We start from the raw sequence: 19115 nt of genomic DNA on the forward strand, positions 1-19115 counted from the left end.
GAAACACTTGTTTTTCATGCCAAGCTCCAGCAGGGAGACAGAGATAAAATGGTTTAAAAACTGCCAACTCATCTACACTGCTACATTGACTTGTTGTTCATTTGCAGCCAGCAATATTGATAAGCTGCTTTTGAACTAAAAGCCAAGACTATGTGCCAAGTATATTATAGCCTTTGCCCTAAACTAGACAAGGAACAAAAAAACCAAATAACCTGTAGTTTCAAAAGGAAGAAAGCATTACTATGGAAGGAAAAAATATATATATATTTTTTATATATATCTATATATATATATATATAAATTAAAGAAAATGTTGCCTTAATTTTAAACAAAACTGCAATCTTTACTTTTGATAAAAACTTCTACAGTTTTGCAGATGGAAAAAAAATTAATTGGAATTCCTGACAATATGTAAATATATCAAGAATATTTTTGGATTTTGTATTTAGAAGGGAGGCATCATTAAAAAAGATCAGTGGTTTTTTAAAAATTTAACCCAAGGAATTCTATGACAAAGCAAATTATTGGAAACTAACAGCAAATTACAATAATTTTAATTAATCATTCTACCTATGAATGTATGAGATATGGTGTGGTAATTTGGAAATTGACTACTCTACTTGCATTCATATTATGAAGGGTTCCTTGAGGAGATCAACGTGTTTATGTTTCAAAAACTGTACATAAAAATAAGGCATATATGATGTAGGGTGGCTGACTTTAAAAATAGACCCTTAGTCATTGTGTTTTGTTCAGCAGGGATTAAATGAAACACTAACACATTCTTCTCTATCTCCAGAAAATTGCTATGTCTTTGGAAACACTGGGTAAAACAAATTAGTTTTATGGTTATATCTTCATAAAGCGTGTTTTCACAGAGCGATCTTTCAAAACACATATAGGAATAGAATCACCCATAATATGTGGAATTTTGTCATTGTCTATTTTTAGCTAATGAGAAGTTTTGTTTTATCCATAGCAGTGCAGTATGGAATCCTTATGGGTCACTGTTTCTAGTCTAATCTGTTGAAAGTTTTCCTCATAAAATAGCCTTTCATTCCAGGTTTCAGTGTCTGTAAATCTTCCCTAATCTGTTTCCAGTGTTACCATCCTTACATGAGGAGGTCAATACTATGCAGTGTACTCCAGTCCAGATGTCACAAATGTTACAGATACCTGACAAGCAATCTCCCATCATATGAGAGGAAGAGTGAGAGTGGAGTGAAGGCAGGGCCATTGATGAGGTTATCCGTGTCTCAGTTGGTAACATTCCAACCTTAGAACGTAAAATATAGAAAAGTACAGTATAGAAACAGACTCTACAGCCCACAATGTTCATGCTGAACATGATGTCAAGTTAAACGAATTACCTCTGCCTGCATGTGATCAATATCCCTTCATTCCCTGCATTTCCATGTGAATTCAATTTTCACCCAGAGACTTGAGCACATAAGGACACAGAAGCTGCATAAATGCAGTCATACCTAGATTATATACAATACAATAAGACCTCCTTACTCTTACGTTTACATGAATTTGTAACTAAGGTTTACAAAGCATTTGTATTCATAATCACTTGATGCACCATTATGTCGGCATTCAGTAAGTAAGTAAGTAAATTTTATTTATATAGCACGTTTAAATCAACTCGCATTGAAACCAAAGTGCTTTACATAAAATAAATAATTAAGTTTCAGTACATCCATAGAAAAATTATAAAAAACCAAAAAAAAACAGTGTTGGGTTAATTGCCTTTCACTTGTGTACAAGCACATTTTGATACAGTTCAACGTCAGCACTTCCTAAATTTTTATAATTTAAAGTCATTCTGGATTTCTCTTTGTGCACCAGAGTGTGCAAACTTAAATTTCTTCACATGATACTCCATCTGCCATGTTCTTGCCCATTCACTCAACATGGCTTGATTCCCCTCTAAATCTTTTTACATTCACCTCCACGCTTGCTTAGTTTAGTTTAGAGGTACCGCGTGGAAACAGGCCCTTCGGCCCACCGGGTCCATGTCAACCAGCGAGCCCCGCACATAAACACTATCCTACTCCCACTAGTGACAATTTTTGACATCCATCAAGCCAATTGGCCTACAAACCTGTACGCCTTTGGAGTGGGGGAGGAAACCAAAGATCTCGGGGAAAACCCACACTGTTCACGGGGAGAACGTACAAACTCCCTATAGACAGCACTCCTGGTCGGGATCGAACCCGGGTCTCCGGCGCTGCATTCGCTGTAAGGCAGCAACTCTACCATTGCGCCACCGTGACACTGCTTAGTTTTGTGTGAACATCAAACTTTAAAATATGTCATTTGGTCCACTCGGCCAAATTGTTGACATAGATCGTGAGAAGATGAGACTTCAAGCTGCAGCCTCAGTGGATCCCAACAGTCGTAACACACCAACATGAGAAGGATTCTCTCCCGAGATGCTGCCTCACCCACTGAGTTACTCCAGCATTTTGTGTCTAACATGAGAAGGATTTATGTGTACTCACTCTCAGCTTTCTGTTGATAACCAATTCTCAATCTCTGTCAGTATTTGCTCACAATTTCATGTACTCTAATTTTCTAATGGATCAATTTTCACTGTGGGATTTATCAAAAACCCAATTACCACATATCCGTTGGTTCCTCTTCACCAGTTCTTCCATTGCATCGCAAATAACTCCAGACTAAAGTGATCTTCTTTTCATAGGTCACCCTGACTTTGACAATCTGATTCATTTTTTTCAATGATATTTGTTAATACATAATTTATTATAAATTCTAGTATTATCCCTTACCACTTAAGCCAGCGGACTAGTCAATCATTGTTTTTGGACAGTGTTGTCACATTTTCACTTTTTGAACTATAAGAAATAGGTTCACAACACAGAAATTTTGAAGATATATAATCACTACAGCTTGTCCTTCAGAACTTTGTGATATAGATCTTTGGGTCCTTCAGATTTTTCAGCTTTTAAGCTCACCAATATTAATTTCCTCAACTCCTTGTTCTTGCTAAACACATTTTTTTCTCATGTTTCTAGTAGGGTTTCTGTGTCTTCCGCATTGAAGATGGACACTGGTCAGCGCGGACTCAGTGGGCCAAAGGGTCCGTTTCTGCACTGTACTTCTAAAACTAAACTAAAAACTAAAACAAGGACTGATTAGGGATAGTCAGCACAGTTTTGTACGTGGGAGTTTGGGTCTCATGAATCTCATTGAGTTTTTTGAAGCTTTAACCAAAAAGGTTGCTGAGGGCAGAGCAGTGGAAGTTGCCATTATGGATGTCAGCAAGTCATTTGATGCGGCTCCACATGGCAGGCTGGAATGATGGATCGCATGGGATTAGGGAGAGCTAGCTGACTGGATAGAAAATTGGCTTCATGGAAGGAAGCGGAGAATGATTGTGGAAGTTTGTTTTTCAGACTGACGACCTGTGACTAGTGGTGTGCCTCATGGATCGGCACTGGGCCCACGGCTCTGTAGTCAAGAGTCAAGAGTGTCATGTGTCCCAGATTGAACAATGAAATTCTTATGTGCTGCAGCACAACTGAATATGCAAACACAGTATGATATGACAAACGAGACAGAAAAAAGAAAAGCTTAATGTGTATATATACGTACACATACTCACAACATACTCATATATATGTATATACACATACACACATACTCAAAAAACAAACAAAACAGTGCAACAATAATAATAATAGACACATAGAGTAGAGCAGGGGGCTGAGCACGCAGCCTTGAGGTGCTCCCGTACTGATTGTTAATGAGGGTGAAGTTTATATCAATCATTTGGATGGATCAGTTTATATCAATCATTTGGATGGATTTGCAGATGAGACTATAGTGGATGATATTGTAGAATAGCAAAGATGGTAACAAAGGTAACAGCAGGATCTTGATCAGTTGGGCAACTTCAATGCAGATAAATGTGAGGTGATGCACTTTTGGAAATTTAACCAGGCAGTACATTCACAATAAATGGTTGAGCTCTGTGGAGAGGAAGAACAGAGGGATCAAGGGAATGTAGGTACATAGTACCTGGAAAATTGAGTCACAGGTAGATCAAGAAGTCAGGAAGTCTCCCGGTGTATTGGCCTTCAACAGTCGGGTATTGAGTACAGAAGTTGAAATATTATGTACAAGGTGCTGGCACAGCCACATTTGGAGTATTGTGTTCAGTTTCAGTCACCCTGCTAGAGGAAAGATAATGTTAACCTGAAAGGAGTGCAGACAAGATTTTCAAAGAAGATGCCAGGACTTGAGGGTCTGAGTTACAGAGAGATGTTGGGCAGGGTAGGACTATTCCTTGGAGCGTAGGGAGATGAGAAGAGATCTTAGAGGTGTACAAAATCATGAGGGGAAATGATAGGGTAGATGCACTGAGTCTTTTAACCAGATGAGGGGAATCAAGATGCAGAGGCCATAGGTTTTAGATGAGAGGGGAAAGATTTAATTGGAATCAGAGGGGCAACTTTTTCACACAGAGGGTGGTGCATATGTGGAATAAGCTGCAGGTGGAGGGGGGGGGGGGGGGGGGGGGGGGGTGTAGTTAAGGCAGTAACTATAACAACAGTTTAAAGACTTTTGGACAGGTATATGGAGAGAGAAGGCTTAGAGGATATAGACCAAATGCAGACAGGTGGGACTAGTGTAGATGGGACACCTTTGTCGGCATGAGCAAGCTGGGCCGGATACTCTGCTGTGTGTGTTTGAGGAGGGGGGGGGGGGGGGGGGGGGGGGGGGCGGCGGTGCACAAAAGGACGGAGAGATAAACTTGGACAGAAATTATGGAGTCATATAGCTACACATCACGGAACCAGGCCCTTCAGCCCACCCTGGCCATACTGACAAAGATGGGCTAGGTGCATTTGCCGTATTTGTCCATGGCCCTCATTACCTCCCGAATTCAGAGTTGAGCACCAGTTTTCGGTAAGGATTTACTGGTGTTTTACACAGAATGATACACATCGTGTAGGTAGCAAACAACTATTCAAAACCGATGATAATGACACACGGTTAGCGGCAAGAAGCCACACAGAGGGCTGTGGGACATCGGAGGTCACAGGTTTTACACTTTCATTCATGTCCCAACTTGTACTGGCCGGCTTTTCCCAGCTTGCTGTGTACGGATTGGCCTGGGATGGTGTCAGGCCATAAGATATTTTCGTGTTTCTAGGAATTATTACTGAACCAAACAATGAATTTGCAGCCAGCCAGCCGATAAACTGGAAATTGCACAGAAGAGAGAACTCGATGGGCTTTGCTGATTTCGTGCCGTTTAACACGATACTGGGTGGGGCTGCAAACCAACCAGCTGTTTACGGCCACCCCTGTCCCTTTATCAACTGGGGCAGCATCTATCATCTGTCGCCGTGACGTCCTAACGAGGTCCTTTTATTTAAAACTGAAAAAAGAACTTAAAAAAATTATTTTGGGATGGCGGGAGGGGGGGGAATGTGGTGGGTGAGGTGGGTGGGTTTTAAGATGTTTTCGGAGGGGGGTGATGGGATTAATTACAGCACTGTTGCACTCGATGGGCTTTGCTGATTTCGTGCCGTTTAACACGATACTGGGTGGGGCTGCAAACCAACCAGCTGTTTACGGCCACCCCTGTCCCTTTATCAACTGGGGCAGCATCTATCATCTGTCGCCGTGACGTCCTAACGAGGTCACTCAAAACTGAAAAGAACTGGAGTTTAAAAAATTATTTTGGTGTGAAATGCTTGCACACGCCTGTGCATTTATTTAGTCTCGTCTTTTACAGTAGAAAAGACATGCTGAACATTAGGATATAAGTCAAAACACTGAAAGGTGGGGGGGGGGGGGGGGAGGGGGGGGGGATGGGGGGGGGGGGGGGGAGAGGGATGGGGGGGGGGGTGGGGGGGGGGGGGGGGGGGGGGGGGGGGGGGGGGGGGGGGGGGGGGGAGAGTTAATGAAGCAAGTTCCAGTATAAACAATTTATGAACAATTAAATTGAATTAGCATTTTTGTTTTTTTTAGTGTTTAACGGACAAGCTTGATTACCAATGGTATAAAATGTGCCTTCATAACAAGAGGATTTCAGTATAGGACTAAATAGGTTCTTCTGCAGTTGTATAGGGCTCTGGTGAGACCACATCTGGAGTATTGTGTACAGTTTTGGTCTCCTAGTTTGAGGAAGGACATTCTTGTGATTGAGGCAGTGCAGCGTAGGTTCACGAGATTGATCCCTGGGATGGCGGGACTGTCATATGAGGAAAGATTGAAAAGACTAGGCTTGTATTCACTGGAATTTAGAAGGATGATCTTATAGAAACATATAAAATTATAAAAGGACTGGACAAGCTAGATGCAGGAAAAATGTTCCCAATGTTGGGCGAGTCCAGAACCAGGGGCCACAGTCTTAGAATAAAGGGGAGGTCATTTAAGACTGAGGTGAGAACATTTTTTTTTCACCCAGAGAGTTGTGAATTTATGGAATTCCCTGCCACAGAGGGCAGTGGAGGCCAAATCACTGGATGGATTTAAGAGAGAGTTAGATAGAGCTCTAGGGACTAGTGGAGTCAAGGGATATGGGGAGAAGGCAGGCACGGGTTATTGATAGGGGACGATCAGCCATGATCACAATGAATGGCGGTGCTGGCTCGAAGGGCCGAATGGCCTCCTCCTGCACCTATTTTCAATGTTTCTATGTGATGCTTCAAAAAACCTTTTATTCGTGTAGTGTAGCAATGAAATGTCAGTTAAATTTATTATTGTAATCGAAACATTAGGATCTTGGACAAATTATGGGGGATTTCTCACACATGTGCTTGGAAACGGTTAAAGTCGCCTGGTAGCTTCAGCAGGGGTCCGCTAGAACCCCGCAAGACACAACTCCCTAAAATCGTTTCCCCAGTGGATGCGCCAAGATGCAGCCCCAGTCGGTCGCCAATCCGCCTCTGCAGCGCCGCAAAATCCTCATGCTTATGAAAACAACATTTCGGAGTGGAATATCCTAAAGTAGTCGCAAAAGTTCCAACTAAATTTACACATGCAACCAGCTGCAGAATACAAGTCAGAAAAGACGTTTCATGCAGAATAAAATGGGGGGTTCGCACCATATCTACTTTAAAAAAAAAAGAACCGGTGGTATAAATCTTTTATTTATCTTGTAGAAAGTATAAACGTGACTGGCTCGTTGTATTGCTGCCTTATCCTGGCATTCCAGTTCATTGATTTTTTTGGTGTGGCGTCAATGGTTATGTGATGGAAAAACGAGGTTCCAAAGGATCTCCAAATCACGTTTCACCTTGTGTTGCTTTAAAAAAAAAAATCTTGTGTCTCTTCTCCAGTTGGCGACTAACAAAGAAGTATTTTGGTTCTGATCAGCGGGACAAACCTGCCTGGCGTATCAGTAGAGGAGAAGCAACGGTATATTTGCAAGGGAAGTGGGAAATACACCCAAGACGGAAAACATCTGTGATTCTGTGAGGACCCTGCCGGATCGAAAGGTTAGTTGGTCAACGTTTAACAAACCCCAGGACAAGGGGTCACAGCTTAAGGAAATCCTTTAAAACCGAGATGAGAAGAACTTTTTTTCACACAGAGAGTGGTGAATCTCTGGAATTCTCTGCCACAGAGGGTAGTTGAGGCCAGTTCATTGGCTATATTTAAGAGGGAGTTAGATGTGGCCCTTGTGGCTAAGGGGGTCAGGGGGTATGGAGAGAAGGCAGGTACGGGATACTGAGTTGGATGATCAGCCATGATCATATTGAATGGCGGTGCAGGCTCGAAGGGCCGAATGGCCTACTCCTGCACCTAATTTCTATGTTTCTATTACACCGCTATGCAGGGGTGACTAGTGTCAGATATGAAGAACGGTCTCGACCCGAAATGGCACATATCCATGTCCTCCCTGACCTGCTGAATTACTCCACCCCTATGTTTCCTTTCATCCACCAATGCCGTCTGACCCGCTGTCTTCCTCCAGCCTTTTATTTTTTGCTCAAGATGCCAGCCTCGGAAATGTATTGTGTCGCAAAATATTGTGCAATTTGTTCTCTATTGAATTGTGTTCAATGGGCTAGCTGCCTGGAAACCAGAGGGTTATCTACTGAGCTACAGCCGCGAGTGATATGTCTGTTCCCGCCAGGTGCACAGTCCTCGGTGATCCAAAGATATTGCAGACCGAGCAATAAATCCTCCCAACCTAAATGAAACTTTGAAACACAAGGACCAAATGTTGAATATAATGTTATGATTGCTTCCTCCACGCCCCTCTCTCCTCCCCCACCCACCCATCCGGTTCGACTATTACTTAATTACCATTTTAAGATAAGCGCTCAACTTTTGACTTGTGAGCCAGATCCTGATCGTCGTCTTCCTTACATCAACGTCCCTTTCACCATCTATTTTACAGCCTAACTTGTTATTTTCTCCCACGTTCCCCACCCCTTCCATCCGCAGGTTATTAAAATGATGAGACGGCGAGAAACGCTCCTTGTATTTCTTTCCCTGCTTCGGGTGGCGGTGTTCGAGTGTCCAGAAGCGTGCAGCTGCACAGGGACCTCTGTGGACTGCAGCGGCCAGGAGCTGAATGTCAGCACCATTCCCAGGCGCTTTGGGAACACCATCACCGAAATCAGGCTGAGCAACAACAAACTCTCTGCCATCCCCAACGGGCTCTTCGACACCATGTATCACCTGAGGTCTGTGGCTTTGGACAATAACCCGTGGACATGCGATTGCAACATTTTATACCTGAGATCTTGGCTTCTTAAACAAGAAGACCGATCCCCGTATAAGCACCTGTCGTGCTCCTCGCCCGCGGAGCTCCAGAGCAGGCGGATACTGTATCTAACCGAGGATGAAGTGGTCGCTACGTGTGACGACTGGTACTGTCCCGTTGTCCTGATCTGTCAGATTGGACTGGTCGTCTTCATCGCCATCCAGGCTATTCTTCTGATATTCGTTATAAGGTTTTTGAGGAGATTTGAGGCTCTTTCCGAAGAGGCCATTCGGTCATCAAAGTAAATCCGTCTTCACTCGGACTACCATCCACTAAATAGCCAATTGAAAATCATTTATCCGATCAGCACTCTTGACCGAACACCCGCGGTTTCCCTCAATGAGTTCTTGTTAGTGCCGGAAAAAAAAAGCCCCTTGTTTTAAATGCGCCGACGCTGGAATTCTGCGTTGCTGTTCTTTATACTTTAGACTTTAGAGATTCAGCGCGGAAACAGGCCCTACCGCTCACGAGTCCGCACCGACTAACGACCACCCCCCGCACACTAGTTATATCCTACACACTAGAGGAACAATTTACAATTTTGCCCAAGCCAATTAACCTGCAAACCTGCACGTCTTTGGCGTGTGGGAGAAAACCGTAGCACCCGGACAAACCCCACGCGGTCACAGGGGGAACGTACAGACAGCATCGATCTCTGGCGCAGCAACTATCACGGTGCCATTGTGCCGCCTTTCACCTCCTCCGATCGCTTCAAATTTTGTCAACTCCCTAATCTCCTTCACTCCACAATTGCATCATCCGTTTACTCCCCTGCAACATATTCTATACATTCTATACCCATAATATAAATATTTTAAACCCATTACCAATCTATTGACTCTCCTGCGATGAACACATCCCCTAAAATCTCCCGTGAATTAAAATGTATTACTACAGTGCCACACCATTGCCCATTAGTCATGTCTATAGACGTTCTTATATACGTTTCCTCTTTCGTTGTGATGTATTGGGTTTCCTACTTTAATACCAGCAGCAAACATTGTCTTCTCTCATCCAAACAATTCGCTTCTGTGACGAATAGTTATTTAATGCCCCTGTCCCACTTAGGAAACCTGAACAGAAACCTCTGGATACCTTGCGCCCCACCCAAGGTTTCCGTGCGGTTCCCGGAGGTTTTTGTCAGTCTCCCTACCTGCTTCCACTAGCTGCAACCTCCGGCAACCACCTGCAACCTCCGTTAACTGCACGGAAACCATGGGTGGGGCGCAAAGTCTCCAGAGGTTTCCGTTCAGGTTTCCTAAGTGTGACAGGGGCATAACACGGTTCAAATACAGACTATTAAGAAATAGCATGAGTCTCATCCTGCTTCTATTGCCCACTATCTTGAACCTTGACTCTCTTCTCGGTTGTTCGTATGTTAAGGCTCGCTGAGAATTATGTGTGTCATCCACGAGTAAATAATAGGGAACGACCATAACTTCATCCTCTAACTTGTTGGATCAGGTACCCAAAGATACCTGAACAACTTTATGCAGTCCCACTGACATGGCCCTGAGACATCGCTGTAACCGATTGCTTTTTTTTTTACACCACAACAAAAGTGAAACCTGGGAGGGAAAATAATTCCTAATCTATTCCCATTGAAGGTTGGAAGTTAAAGTCAAAAGCACCCCAATCTTCGACACCCAATACAACAAGCAGACACAAGAAGCATTCCGCTCAAGCATTTACTTTCCTCATTATACATTGTATTTTATTGTATTGTATTCAAATTTATTGACATATCTTCACCCGAGAGTAAAACTATCAGTTGGCCAGTTCTTGCAGGCTGACATTGCAGGGTTTGATTTGCTGTAAGCAATCCTGACATCGCGATATGCTATTTGAGTTACAGACATCCAATGTAGAAAAATTGTACACGATTTTGTTCAAGCAGACATGTTAAAGTAATATTAAATAAAATATTAAATATTTAAATATTAATTAAATATTAATATTAAATTAAACACTCTTCAATCTGTGGAAACTACAAATCAACAGATCTGTACATGTTACAACAAACCGATGGCGTTTTTGTATGATTTGGATTTGGATTAAATGTTATGGATTTAAAATGATAAATCTATGTCTTTATCGCGTCGGTGCAATTGGCTTATTTGTTGAATACTGTCAACATTATCCGATTGTGTTTCATGTTTCCACTTGCACAGGTTTTGTATTATACAAAGGAACAAATAGATACCATAGCAGAATCAAATGTAATATGGAAGGAGGAGTTTCCTGGGAATCATAAATACGGTTCTTGAACTGATAGGTGGAATGGGCAAAACACGAAGTTCTGGAGTAACTCGGTAACTCAGAGTATTCATCTCTTTTATTATTTTTTATTTTATTTATCATCGTTGAAAACATTAGCAACACAGTGGGTGCTGGTTTCCGACTGGAACGGTGACGGACGCACCGCACATCTCTGTCCTCCAGCTCCTGCAGACTTCCGCCGCCGGAAGTAGAGGATTTTGGTGTGTGTGTGCTTTATCATCATTCCTTACACTGCTATGTCCGACAGTGATCGCAACTTCTACTGAAGTGTGGATGGCCGTTGGCTCACTAGAAACTCATCCCCCCTTTGACCGGTCTTGTTTTTGGTCCAGCTGGGGGTCCACCCCCCCCCCCCCACCCCCCTCCCCTCCCCGCCTCACAAACCAGGTGGGGGAGACGATTTAGTCGCCGACTCTCCGACCAAGGAGCAGATAGCACGGGATTACATGGTACCCGTGGCGGGGGAACTCCGCCCGACCTGACCTAATCTCTGAAGGACATGAATAGGCAAGGTTTCGGGTCTGGAAGACTGACAATGGCGAGAGGCCTTTGATGTGACAGATGGATGCAGATGGAACAGCTTTGACTGGTAGATGGCCCGTGATATCACTGGCACTGGACAGTGGTTTAAAAACAGTGACAATGGGTGTAAGGTAAGTGGAGAAGAATAGTGAAATGTGAAGCCAGAGGTAGAGATGTCGTTGAAAGGAGACGGAGGAAGGGGAGCAGAATGTAGAAAAAATAAAACGTAGAATGGGCTGAAAATGCAATGTAATTGCATGGAACGTTTATATCTGGTATGATATATACATGCCTAATATGAGAAAGAAAATCTGTAAATAGCCATTTGAATTGAATGTTGTAATATGTCCACTATTTATGATCAACCCAAAATATTGGTTTTCTTAATTTCATGAGAAATATCGAATAGTTTGCATTCTGGTAAATACCGCACATCTCTGTCCTCCAGTTCCTGCAGACTTCCGCCGCCGGAAGTATAGGGTTTTGGTGTGTGTGTGCTTTATCATCATTCCTTACACTGCTATGTCCGACAGTAATCGCAACTTCTACTGAAGTGTGGATGGCCGTTGGCTCACTAGAATCTCATCCCCCCTTTGACCGGTCTTGTTTTTGGTCCAGCTGGGTCCACCCCCCCCCCCCCCCCCCCCCCCCCCCCCCACCTCACAAACCAGGTGGGGGAGACGATTTAGTCGCCGACTCTCCGACCAAGGAGTAGATAGCACAGGATTACATGGTACCCGTGGCGGGGGAACTCCGCCCGACCTAACCTAATCTCTGAAGGACATGAATAGGCAAGGTTTCGGGTCTGGACCTTTCTTCAGACTGACTGGTGGGGGGCGGAGATAATGGAAAATGTGGTGTGTGGGGGTGGGGGTGGGCCGGCGAGCGGCCTTTGATGTGACAGATGGATGCAGATGGAACAGCTTTGACTGGTAGATGGCCCGTGATATCACTGGCACTGGACAGTGGTTTAAAAAAAGTGACAATGGGTGTAAGGTAAGTGGAGAAGAATAGTGAAATGGGAAGCCAGAGGTAGAGATGTAGTTGAAAGGAGACGGAGGAAGGGGAGCAGAATGTAGAGAAAATAAAACGTAGAATGGGCTGAAAATGCCATGTAATTGCATGGAACGTTTATATCTGGTATGATATATACATGCCTAATATGAGAAAGAAAGTCTGTAAATAGCCATTTGAATTGAATTTTGTAATATGTCCACTATTTATGATCAACCCAAAATATTGGTTTTCTTCATTTCATGAGAAATATCGAATAGTTTACATTCTGGTAAATACCTAAGGATCGCGTAATGTCGAAGGTAACAACAGCTGAATAAAAATCCACAATCTGAATATCTACACATTCCTGTTCAGATGACGCCAATTTTGTCAAAGGACACAATGTGCTGGAGTAACTCACCGGGTCAGGCAACATCTCTAGAGAACATGAATAGGTGACGTAGTGGGGATGGGGGAGCGGGGTGGGGGGGTTGTAGAGAAAGCTGGGAGACAGGAGAGGCAGGACAACGCGTGGCAAGTGACTGGTGGACACACGAGGGAGTCTTTGGTCGGCAGATGTTTGGAATAAAGGTCAGAGATTATTGTGAAGCCAGAGGAAGGAATGTAGAGGAGGAGGGGAGAAAGATGTGGAGGAAGAGGAGAGAAATGGGCGTTCGTCCAGCTGAGGCACAGGGATAGCGCGGTGTGGGGGAGTGGGAGTGTTAATTAATTCTCCAATTTTAGATAACCTCTAACACCCCTCCCCTCATACGTTCTGCCCCTCCCCCGTTTCGCCCTCTCCCCTCCCCTGTACGTCACCTGGACTCGCGCCTATTAACCTCCATCATCTGCCTGTCAAAATCCACCCTAGTTTGTGTGCATCCGGCACATCCCACGCTCTGTCTATCTCCCCTCTCTCCCAGCCCCCGCACCCCAACTACAAGAAGTCTGAAGAAGGCTCCCGACCCGAAGCGTCGCCTATCTATGTTCTCCAGAAATGCTGTCTGACCTACTGATTTACTCCAGTACTGTGTGTACTTTTGTGTAAACCGGCATCTGTAGTTTCTTCATTTATTGATTAATTGGGGTTAAAAGGATTAATGAGATGTCCGAATGCAAAAGTGTTCTGGGCTCATGAGAGAAAAAATACATAGTTCAGGATGAGGATTCCTTGTCCAATAAATATGCACAGAAGCTGAAACGTAGGGCGAGGAGCTTGACAAACTGGAGGGACCGAGGTGCAGGCGCAGCGGTAGAAAGTGATGTTTCGCTGAATACAGACCACGCAGTGTCAACGAGGAGGATATCGGGGAAAGGAAGAGTGAGGTTGGAGCTGGTGTGAGGTGCTGGATCACAATGCGCTAATGGGGGGGGGGGGGGGGGGGGGGGGGGGGGGGGGGGGGGGGGGGGGGGGGGGGGGGGGGGGGGGGGGTTCAGTATGGTCCTGAAAAAAAACTTTTCCACCCAGAGAGTTGTGAATTGATGGAATTCCCTGCCACAGAGGGAAGTGGAGGCCAAGTCACTGGATGGATTTAAGAGAGAGTTAGATAGAGCTCTAGGGGCTAGTGGAGTCAAGGGATCTGGGGAGAAGGCAGGCACGGCTTATTGATTGGGGACGATCAGCCATGATCACAATGAATGGCGGTACTGGCTCGAAGGGCCGAATGGCCTCATCCTGCACTTATTTTCTGTTTCTATGGAGTTGGGAGTGCAGACGTCAGATGATAGCGGACAGAGGGAGAGAGAGACGGGCATGTGTTGGGCCTGGGAATTGGTTATAGGTTCACAGGAGGATGGCAATCAGCAGGGGTAGGAGACCTGAGCGTGTGGGGGGGGGGGGGGGGGGGGGGGGGGGGGGGGGGGTGGCGGTGGCGGTGGGTGGGACGTCCAATGTCAGGAGCCTGTAGTCACCTTTAGTGGAAGCCAGGAAAATGAAGAGTCATTAGTGAATAAGGCAGAAAACGAAATCTGTGTATGGAAGGGGAAATTAACGCAAGCCAACAAACAGCATTACGCAGATAATAACACTGTGAATACGCAGGGAACCTCCGTAAGGAAAGGCGCTTCATGGACTGTACGTGTCTGATTTCTTCCTAGGAGCCTCGAAACTCGCTCCCCCCCCCCCCCCCCCCCCCCCCCCCCCACCCCCGGCTCCTGATACATGCTCACAGAGCCTCCTCTCCCCCCCCCCCCCCCCCCGGTTCAATCTGCCCATCTTCCCTCCATTATCTGGCTACATCTTAATTTGCCTTTATTCTCTGCATGAATTTCTCAGCCACGTGTCCTGGTTCTAGTGACAATTATCATATTTCCACGATATGAAATGAACCGGGCTCAATTTTAAACACACTTTGCCCGACTTATCACTCACCAGCATCGTAAACATTTATATGAATTCAATTTTGTCAGAGATATTAAAAAATACAGGAGAAATATGGACCCGGTGATAATAGAAGTTTTATTACGTTGCGACAAAGATACATTGATGGTTTTAACTTCTGAATGAATCCACTGTGAGAATCGTACAACTGTTTTAATTGAAACTGTATTAGACAAAACTTTGTGTAATTGTCTAAGTACGATGATACACATTTCTAAGGAAGCAAAACAGAATACACAAACTGCTTGGATTACATGCAGCTGGATCGCGCGATGTTTGTCTGCAGCGGGCCTGTCCGAGCCTCGTGTTTAACCACACAGGAGTAAAGCTCGTGTGATTTCCAGACTGTGACTGGCAGAGTCAGGTAACTGCTCGCACTGAACGTGTTGTCCTTCTCCTGCTGGATCCGGCTGGTCTCAACGCCGTCACTTCTCGCCCTGCCGTCCACCTTCCACTCAATGTCCACAACGCCCGGATTAAACCCGCTCACCAAACACACCAGGGTGGCGCTGCTCCTTCCCAAGATTTCGGCCTCCGAAGGTGGGAGGACGGACACCGCTGGGGATCGCGGAGCTGAAAATAGAAACAAGTGCAGGAAAGTGAATTGGGGAATAACATCAACGTCTGAATCAAATTGCCCCTTTCTTCTGTTATTCTACAAATGGGAACATGTGCAAAGAGTTGTCAATGTTCGACCAACAGAATGGGTGACATTTCGGGTCGGGATCCTTCTTTAAAACCGGCCCCGACCCGAAACGCCACCCATCCTTTTTCTCGAGAGATGCGGCCTGACCCGCTGAGTTACTCCAGCACTCCGCGCCCATCTTTGGCGGGATAAAAACCGGCATCTGCAGTTCCTTTCTACACCGAATTTCATCAATGCATTTTGCACTTTTACAGCCTGCAACCCTGGAAATAATACTGGACCACAATTTGGGAAATAGCCTCTTCGTAATATGTATGAATTATAGATGTTTTACATAAGAAAACAATTCAAACTAATCAAATTTTTATATTTGGAACTATCGACTCCCTTCAAAGACACGTTTATGTCTGTTTCGAATGCAATTGGGAACATTTCGGTGTTTGGGCCAGAAAAGGCGGCTCTGAATAGGTGTCAAGTCAAGTCAAGTCAAGTCTATTCGTCACATACACATACGAGATGTGCAGTGAAATGAAAAGTGGCAATGCTCGCGGACTTTGTGCAAAAAGACAAACAAACAAACAACCAAACAAACTACAAACAGAATCACATATTCTTTTACATATTAAATATTGTGGGCGGAAGGAAAAAGGTTCAGTAAAGTCAAGTAAAGATGGAAACAGTAAAAGAAAGAATCAAAATGGAAACTGCCACGGTGTCATGTATTGGATGGTTTTAAGACTGACATTCAATCTGACGTCCGGCGATATGTGCACTTACATGGAACAGATCCAAAATTGAAATATATTTTCAACTGTTCTGCCTGCAACTGAGCTGCAATATTTAGTATCCATTTCACCAAGTTTGCTTCTTTCTGTCTGGATTTCTACACTAATATTGATGGAAGTGGCAAAATAGAGTTTGATTCTCGAGGTTTCTGGACAAATCACAGCCACAGTTTCTCAACCTCGCTGATCATTACAGCCAAGCTCTGGTAGAGCTCTAATATACAGAGTACATATTTCACCACGAAGATACAGATACGTTTATGCACCATTTTATTTTTCAGGCCCTCATTCTGTCTTTCCGAAACCGTTCCCGGGTCAGAGAGTCACGAAATCAAATATATGCATTTTCTAACGAAACAATAATCGCCCATTTTCTAACGATACGATGAACAATGTATTTGTGCTCTGAATCAACTCTAAATTCACTGCAATTCTTAACATGAAACCAAAAATGGCCAAGCTGATATTTATTTATTATCCAAAAATAAAGTTTCCGGCATAATTGAGTGACTGAACTTCACAACTACTAATTTAGCTGCAAAGCGCATTATCGTGCAATTGAATCATCCTACCACAACCAGAGAGCAGTGCAGAACTACTATCTACCTCATTGGTGACCCTCGGACTATCCTTGATCGGACTTTGCTGGCTTTACCTTGCACTAAACGTTATTCCCTTACCATGTCCGCTGTAAATGGCTCGATTGAAAGCATGCAGTCTTTCCGCTGACTGGATAGCACGCAACAAAAAGCTTTTCATTGTACACCGGGACACGTGACAATAAACTAAACTGAACGGTTTGTACCAAAAATAGACACAAAATGCTGAAGTAACTTAGCGGGTCAACCATCATCTCTGGAAAAAAAGGGATGGGTGGCGGTGACGACCCGAAACGTCACCCAACCTTTTTTTTCTCCGAAGATGCAGCCCGACCCGCAGCATTTTGTGTTTATGAAGGAACTGCAGATGCTGGAAAATCTAAGGTACACAAAAATGCTGGAGAAACTCAACGGGTGCAACCGCAGCATTTTGTGTCTATCTGTGAAAAGATGAAATCGGGCAATGGTACATAGGGGAAAATAGACATTTATTATTCCCAGTTTCATGACATAGAAACATAGAAAATAGGTGCAGGAGTAGGCCATTCGGCCCTTCGAGCCTGAACCGCCATTTAATATGATCATGGCTGATCACCCAACTCAGTATTCTGTACCTGCCATCTCACCATACCCCCTGATCCCTTTATCCACAAGGGCCACATCTAACTCCCTCTTAAATATAGCCAATGAACTGGCCTCAACTACCTTCTGTGGCAGAGAATTCCAGAGATTCGCCACTCACTGTGTGAAAAATGACGTCCTTACTCTACTCCTGTCTCAACTTGTCTGCTGCCGAATCTCCCACCAGGCCTTTGCCAGCCGTAGCCTTGGATTCCTCTGTCTGCCTTGAAAGATTCCTCTGTCTGCCTGGAACTCCTTCCAAACTTCACCAACTTTTATTATCTTGTGCACTATGAGTGTAGAGATTTTAAAATGGCGCTGCACGAACCACTAGTTTAGTTTAGTTTAATTTACAGCTGCAGCGTGGAATCTGGCCCTTCAGCCCACCGATTGCATGGCGGTTATCGATCACCAGTTCTATGTTCTCCCATTTTCTCATGCATTCTCTACACACTGGGGACAAATGAGATAAAACCCGTTAACTTGCAAACCTGCACGTCTTTGGAACGTGGGGGGGAAACCGGCGCACCCGGGGAAATCCTACGAGGTCGCAGGGAGAGCTTACAAACTCTGTAGAGGCAGCGCCCGTAGATAAGATCGGGTCTCTGGCTGTGTAAAGCAGCAACTCTAACACTGCGACTCAACTCAGCCCCCTGTTCTGTCTGAATATAGTTTATTCTTTTGTTTTTTTCACTTGAACTAAATATTTTACCAAGTTGGGTGATATTTGCCTTTCCTCCCTGAAAAGTGAAAAGATTCAGCGACAAATTGATCAGCGCTTTGTACACCGGATGAATCAAAAGATGGGCGTGGATGCAAAGGAGATGGAAAGATTAAAAAAACAAGAAATAAAAGCTGGTGATTGACATAGGACGGGTTGCATTCTGTTAATACTTACTGCCCAGATTCAGTTTGGTTCCCGTCCCGAAGATATATCGACTACCGGTCCACATAAAGCAGTGATAATCAGCGGCGTCCGTTGATTGAAGGTTGGTGATGGTTAAATGCATTTGGTTACTCGACGAGTCACTGGTACCGGTAAATCGATCAGGTATTCCGGAAGCTCTGGTGCTGCCATACCACACCAAGACTGGAGTGTTGTCGTGTTTCTGCCAGTACCAGCTCGGATAGGATAAAGTGCCTTCTGACAGGGTGCAGATGATTCTGACGGTGTGCCCCGGGGATGCTGAGATAGACGGGAACTGGGTAACTATCACCTCCGCGCTTGTGGCTGTCGGAAATACCAAATGAATTAAATGCTCAGAGCTCTTCGAAACATTTATGCAATGTAAGAATATACAACAAAATTAAGAATTGCGTGTTTTACTCACTGCGAAGAAATAACACCAGTACGGTCAGTCCCCGAATCCATTCAGCCATGGCGAGTGACAGTGCGGGATCCCAAGCGAACGGTGCAACTGGTGATCGACAGAAATCTGATTCTTGGCTCTTGGGAGTCCGCACCTTATGAACTCAGAAACATCGCAACGTCACTGAGTTTTAATTATTTATGCAAATTGCTGAACAC

At 44.5% G+C, this 19115-nt stretch overlaps 2 protein-coding genes across 3 annotated transcripts; one reads left to right on the top strand and one right to left on the bottom strand.

Moving 5' to 3' along the window:
- Positions 1–5644: 5644 nt before the first annotated feature.
- On the top strand, positions 5645–10819 carry gp1bb (glycoprotein Ib platelet subunit beta). Of its 2 annotated transcripts, none has more exons than XM_055655192.1 (3): positions 5645–5820; positions 7323–7481; positions 8437–10819. In XM_055655192.1, exon 3 carries the CDS (start codon positions 8446–8448, stop codon positions 9001–9003), a length of 558 nt encoding a protein of 185 aa, XP_055511167.1. In that variant the 5' UTR covers positions 5645–5820; positions 7323–7481; positions 8437–8445; the 3' UTR covers positions 9004–10819. The 2 variants fall into 2 exon arrangements, with proteins under 2 accessions (XP_055511167.1, XP_055511168.1); XM_055655193.1 differs by having other exon boundaries at positions 7360–7481.
- A 4183-nt stretch (positions 10820–15002) lies between these two features.
- LOC129709089 (immunoglobulin lambda-1 light chain-like) lies at positions 15003–19115 on the bottom strand. Its single transcript, XM_055655194.1, has 3 exons — positions 18919–19115; positions 18486–18818; positions 15003–15509 (listed from the first exon to the last, which is right to left on the bottom strand). The coding sequence occupies exons 1-3, from the start codon at positions 18965–18967 to the stop codon at positions 15187–15189; spliced, it is 705 nt and encodes a 234-aa protein (XP_055511169.1). The 5' UTR covers positions 18968–19115; the 3' UTR covers positions 15003–15186.

The sequence above is a fragment of the Leucoraja erinacea genome, chromosome 25, assembly GCF_028641065.1.
Source record: "Leucoraja erinacea ecotype New England chromosome 25, Leri_hhj_1, whole genome shotgun sequence".
Lineage (NCBI taxonomy): Eukaryota > Metazoa > Chordata > Chondrichthyes > Rajiformes > Rajidae > Leucoraja > Leucoraja erinaceus.

What these genes read in the sequence shown, in the direction of transcription:
- gp1bb (XM_055655192.1), top strand. Translation starts at nt 8,446, where the DNA reads ATGATGAGACGGCGAGAAACGCTCCTTGTATTTCTTTCCCTGCTTCGG.
- LOC129709089 (XM_055655194.1), bottom strand. Translation starts at nt 18,967, where the DNA reads ATGGCTGAATGGATTCGGGGACTGACCGTACTGGTGTTATTTCTTCGC. An exon ending in ACTGGTGTTATTTCTTCGCA is followed by an intron (nt 18,819 to 18,918) that starts GTGAGTAAAACA and finishes TATTTCCGACAG; the next exon opens with CCACAAGCGCGGAGGTGATA. An exon ending in AACCAAACTGAATCTGGGCA is followed by an intron (nt 15,510 to 18,485) that starts GTAAGTATTAAC and finishes TTCTATTTTCAG; the next exon opens with CTCCGCGATCCCCAGCGGTG.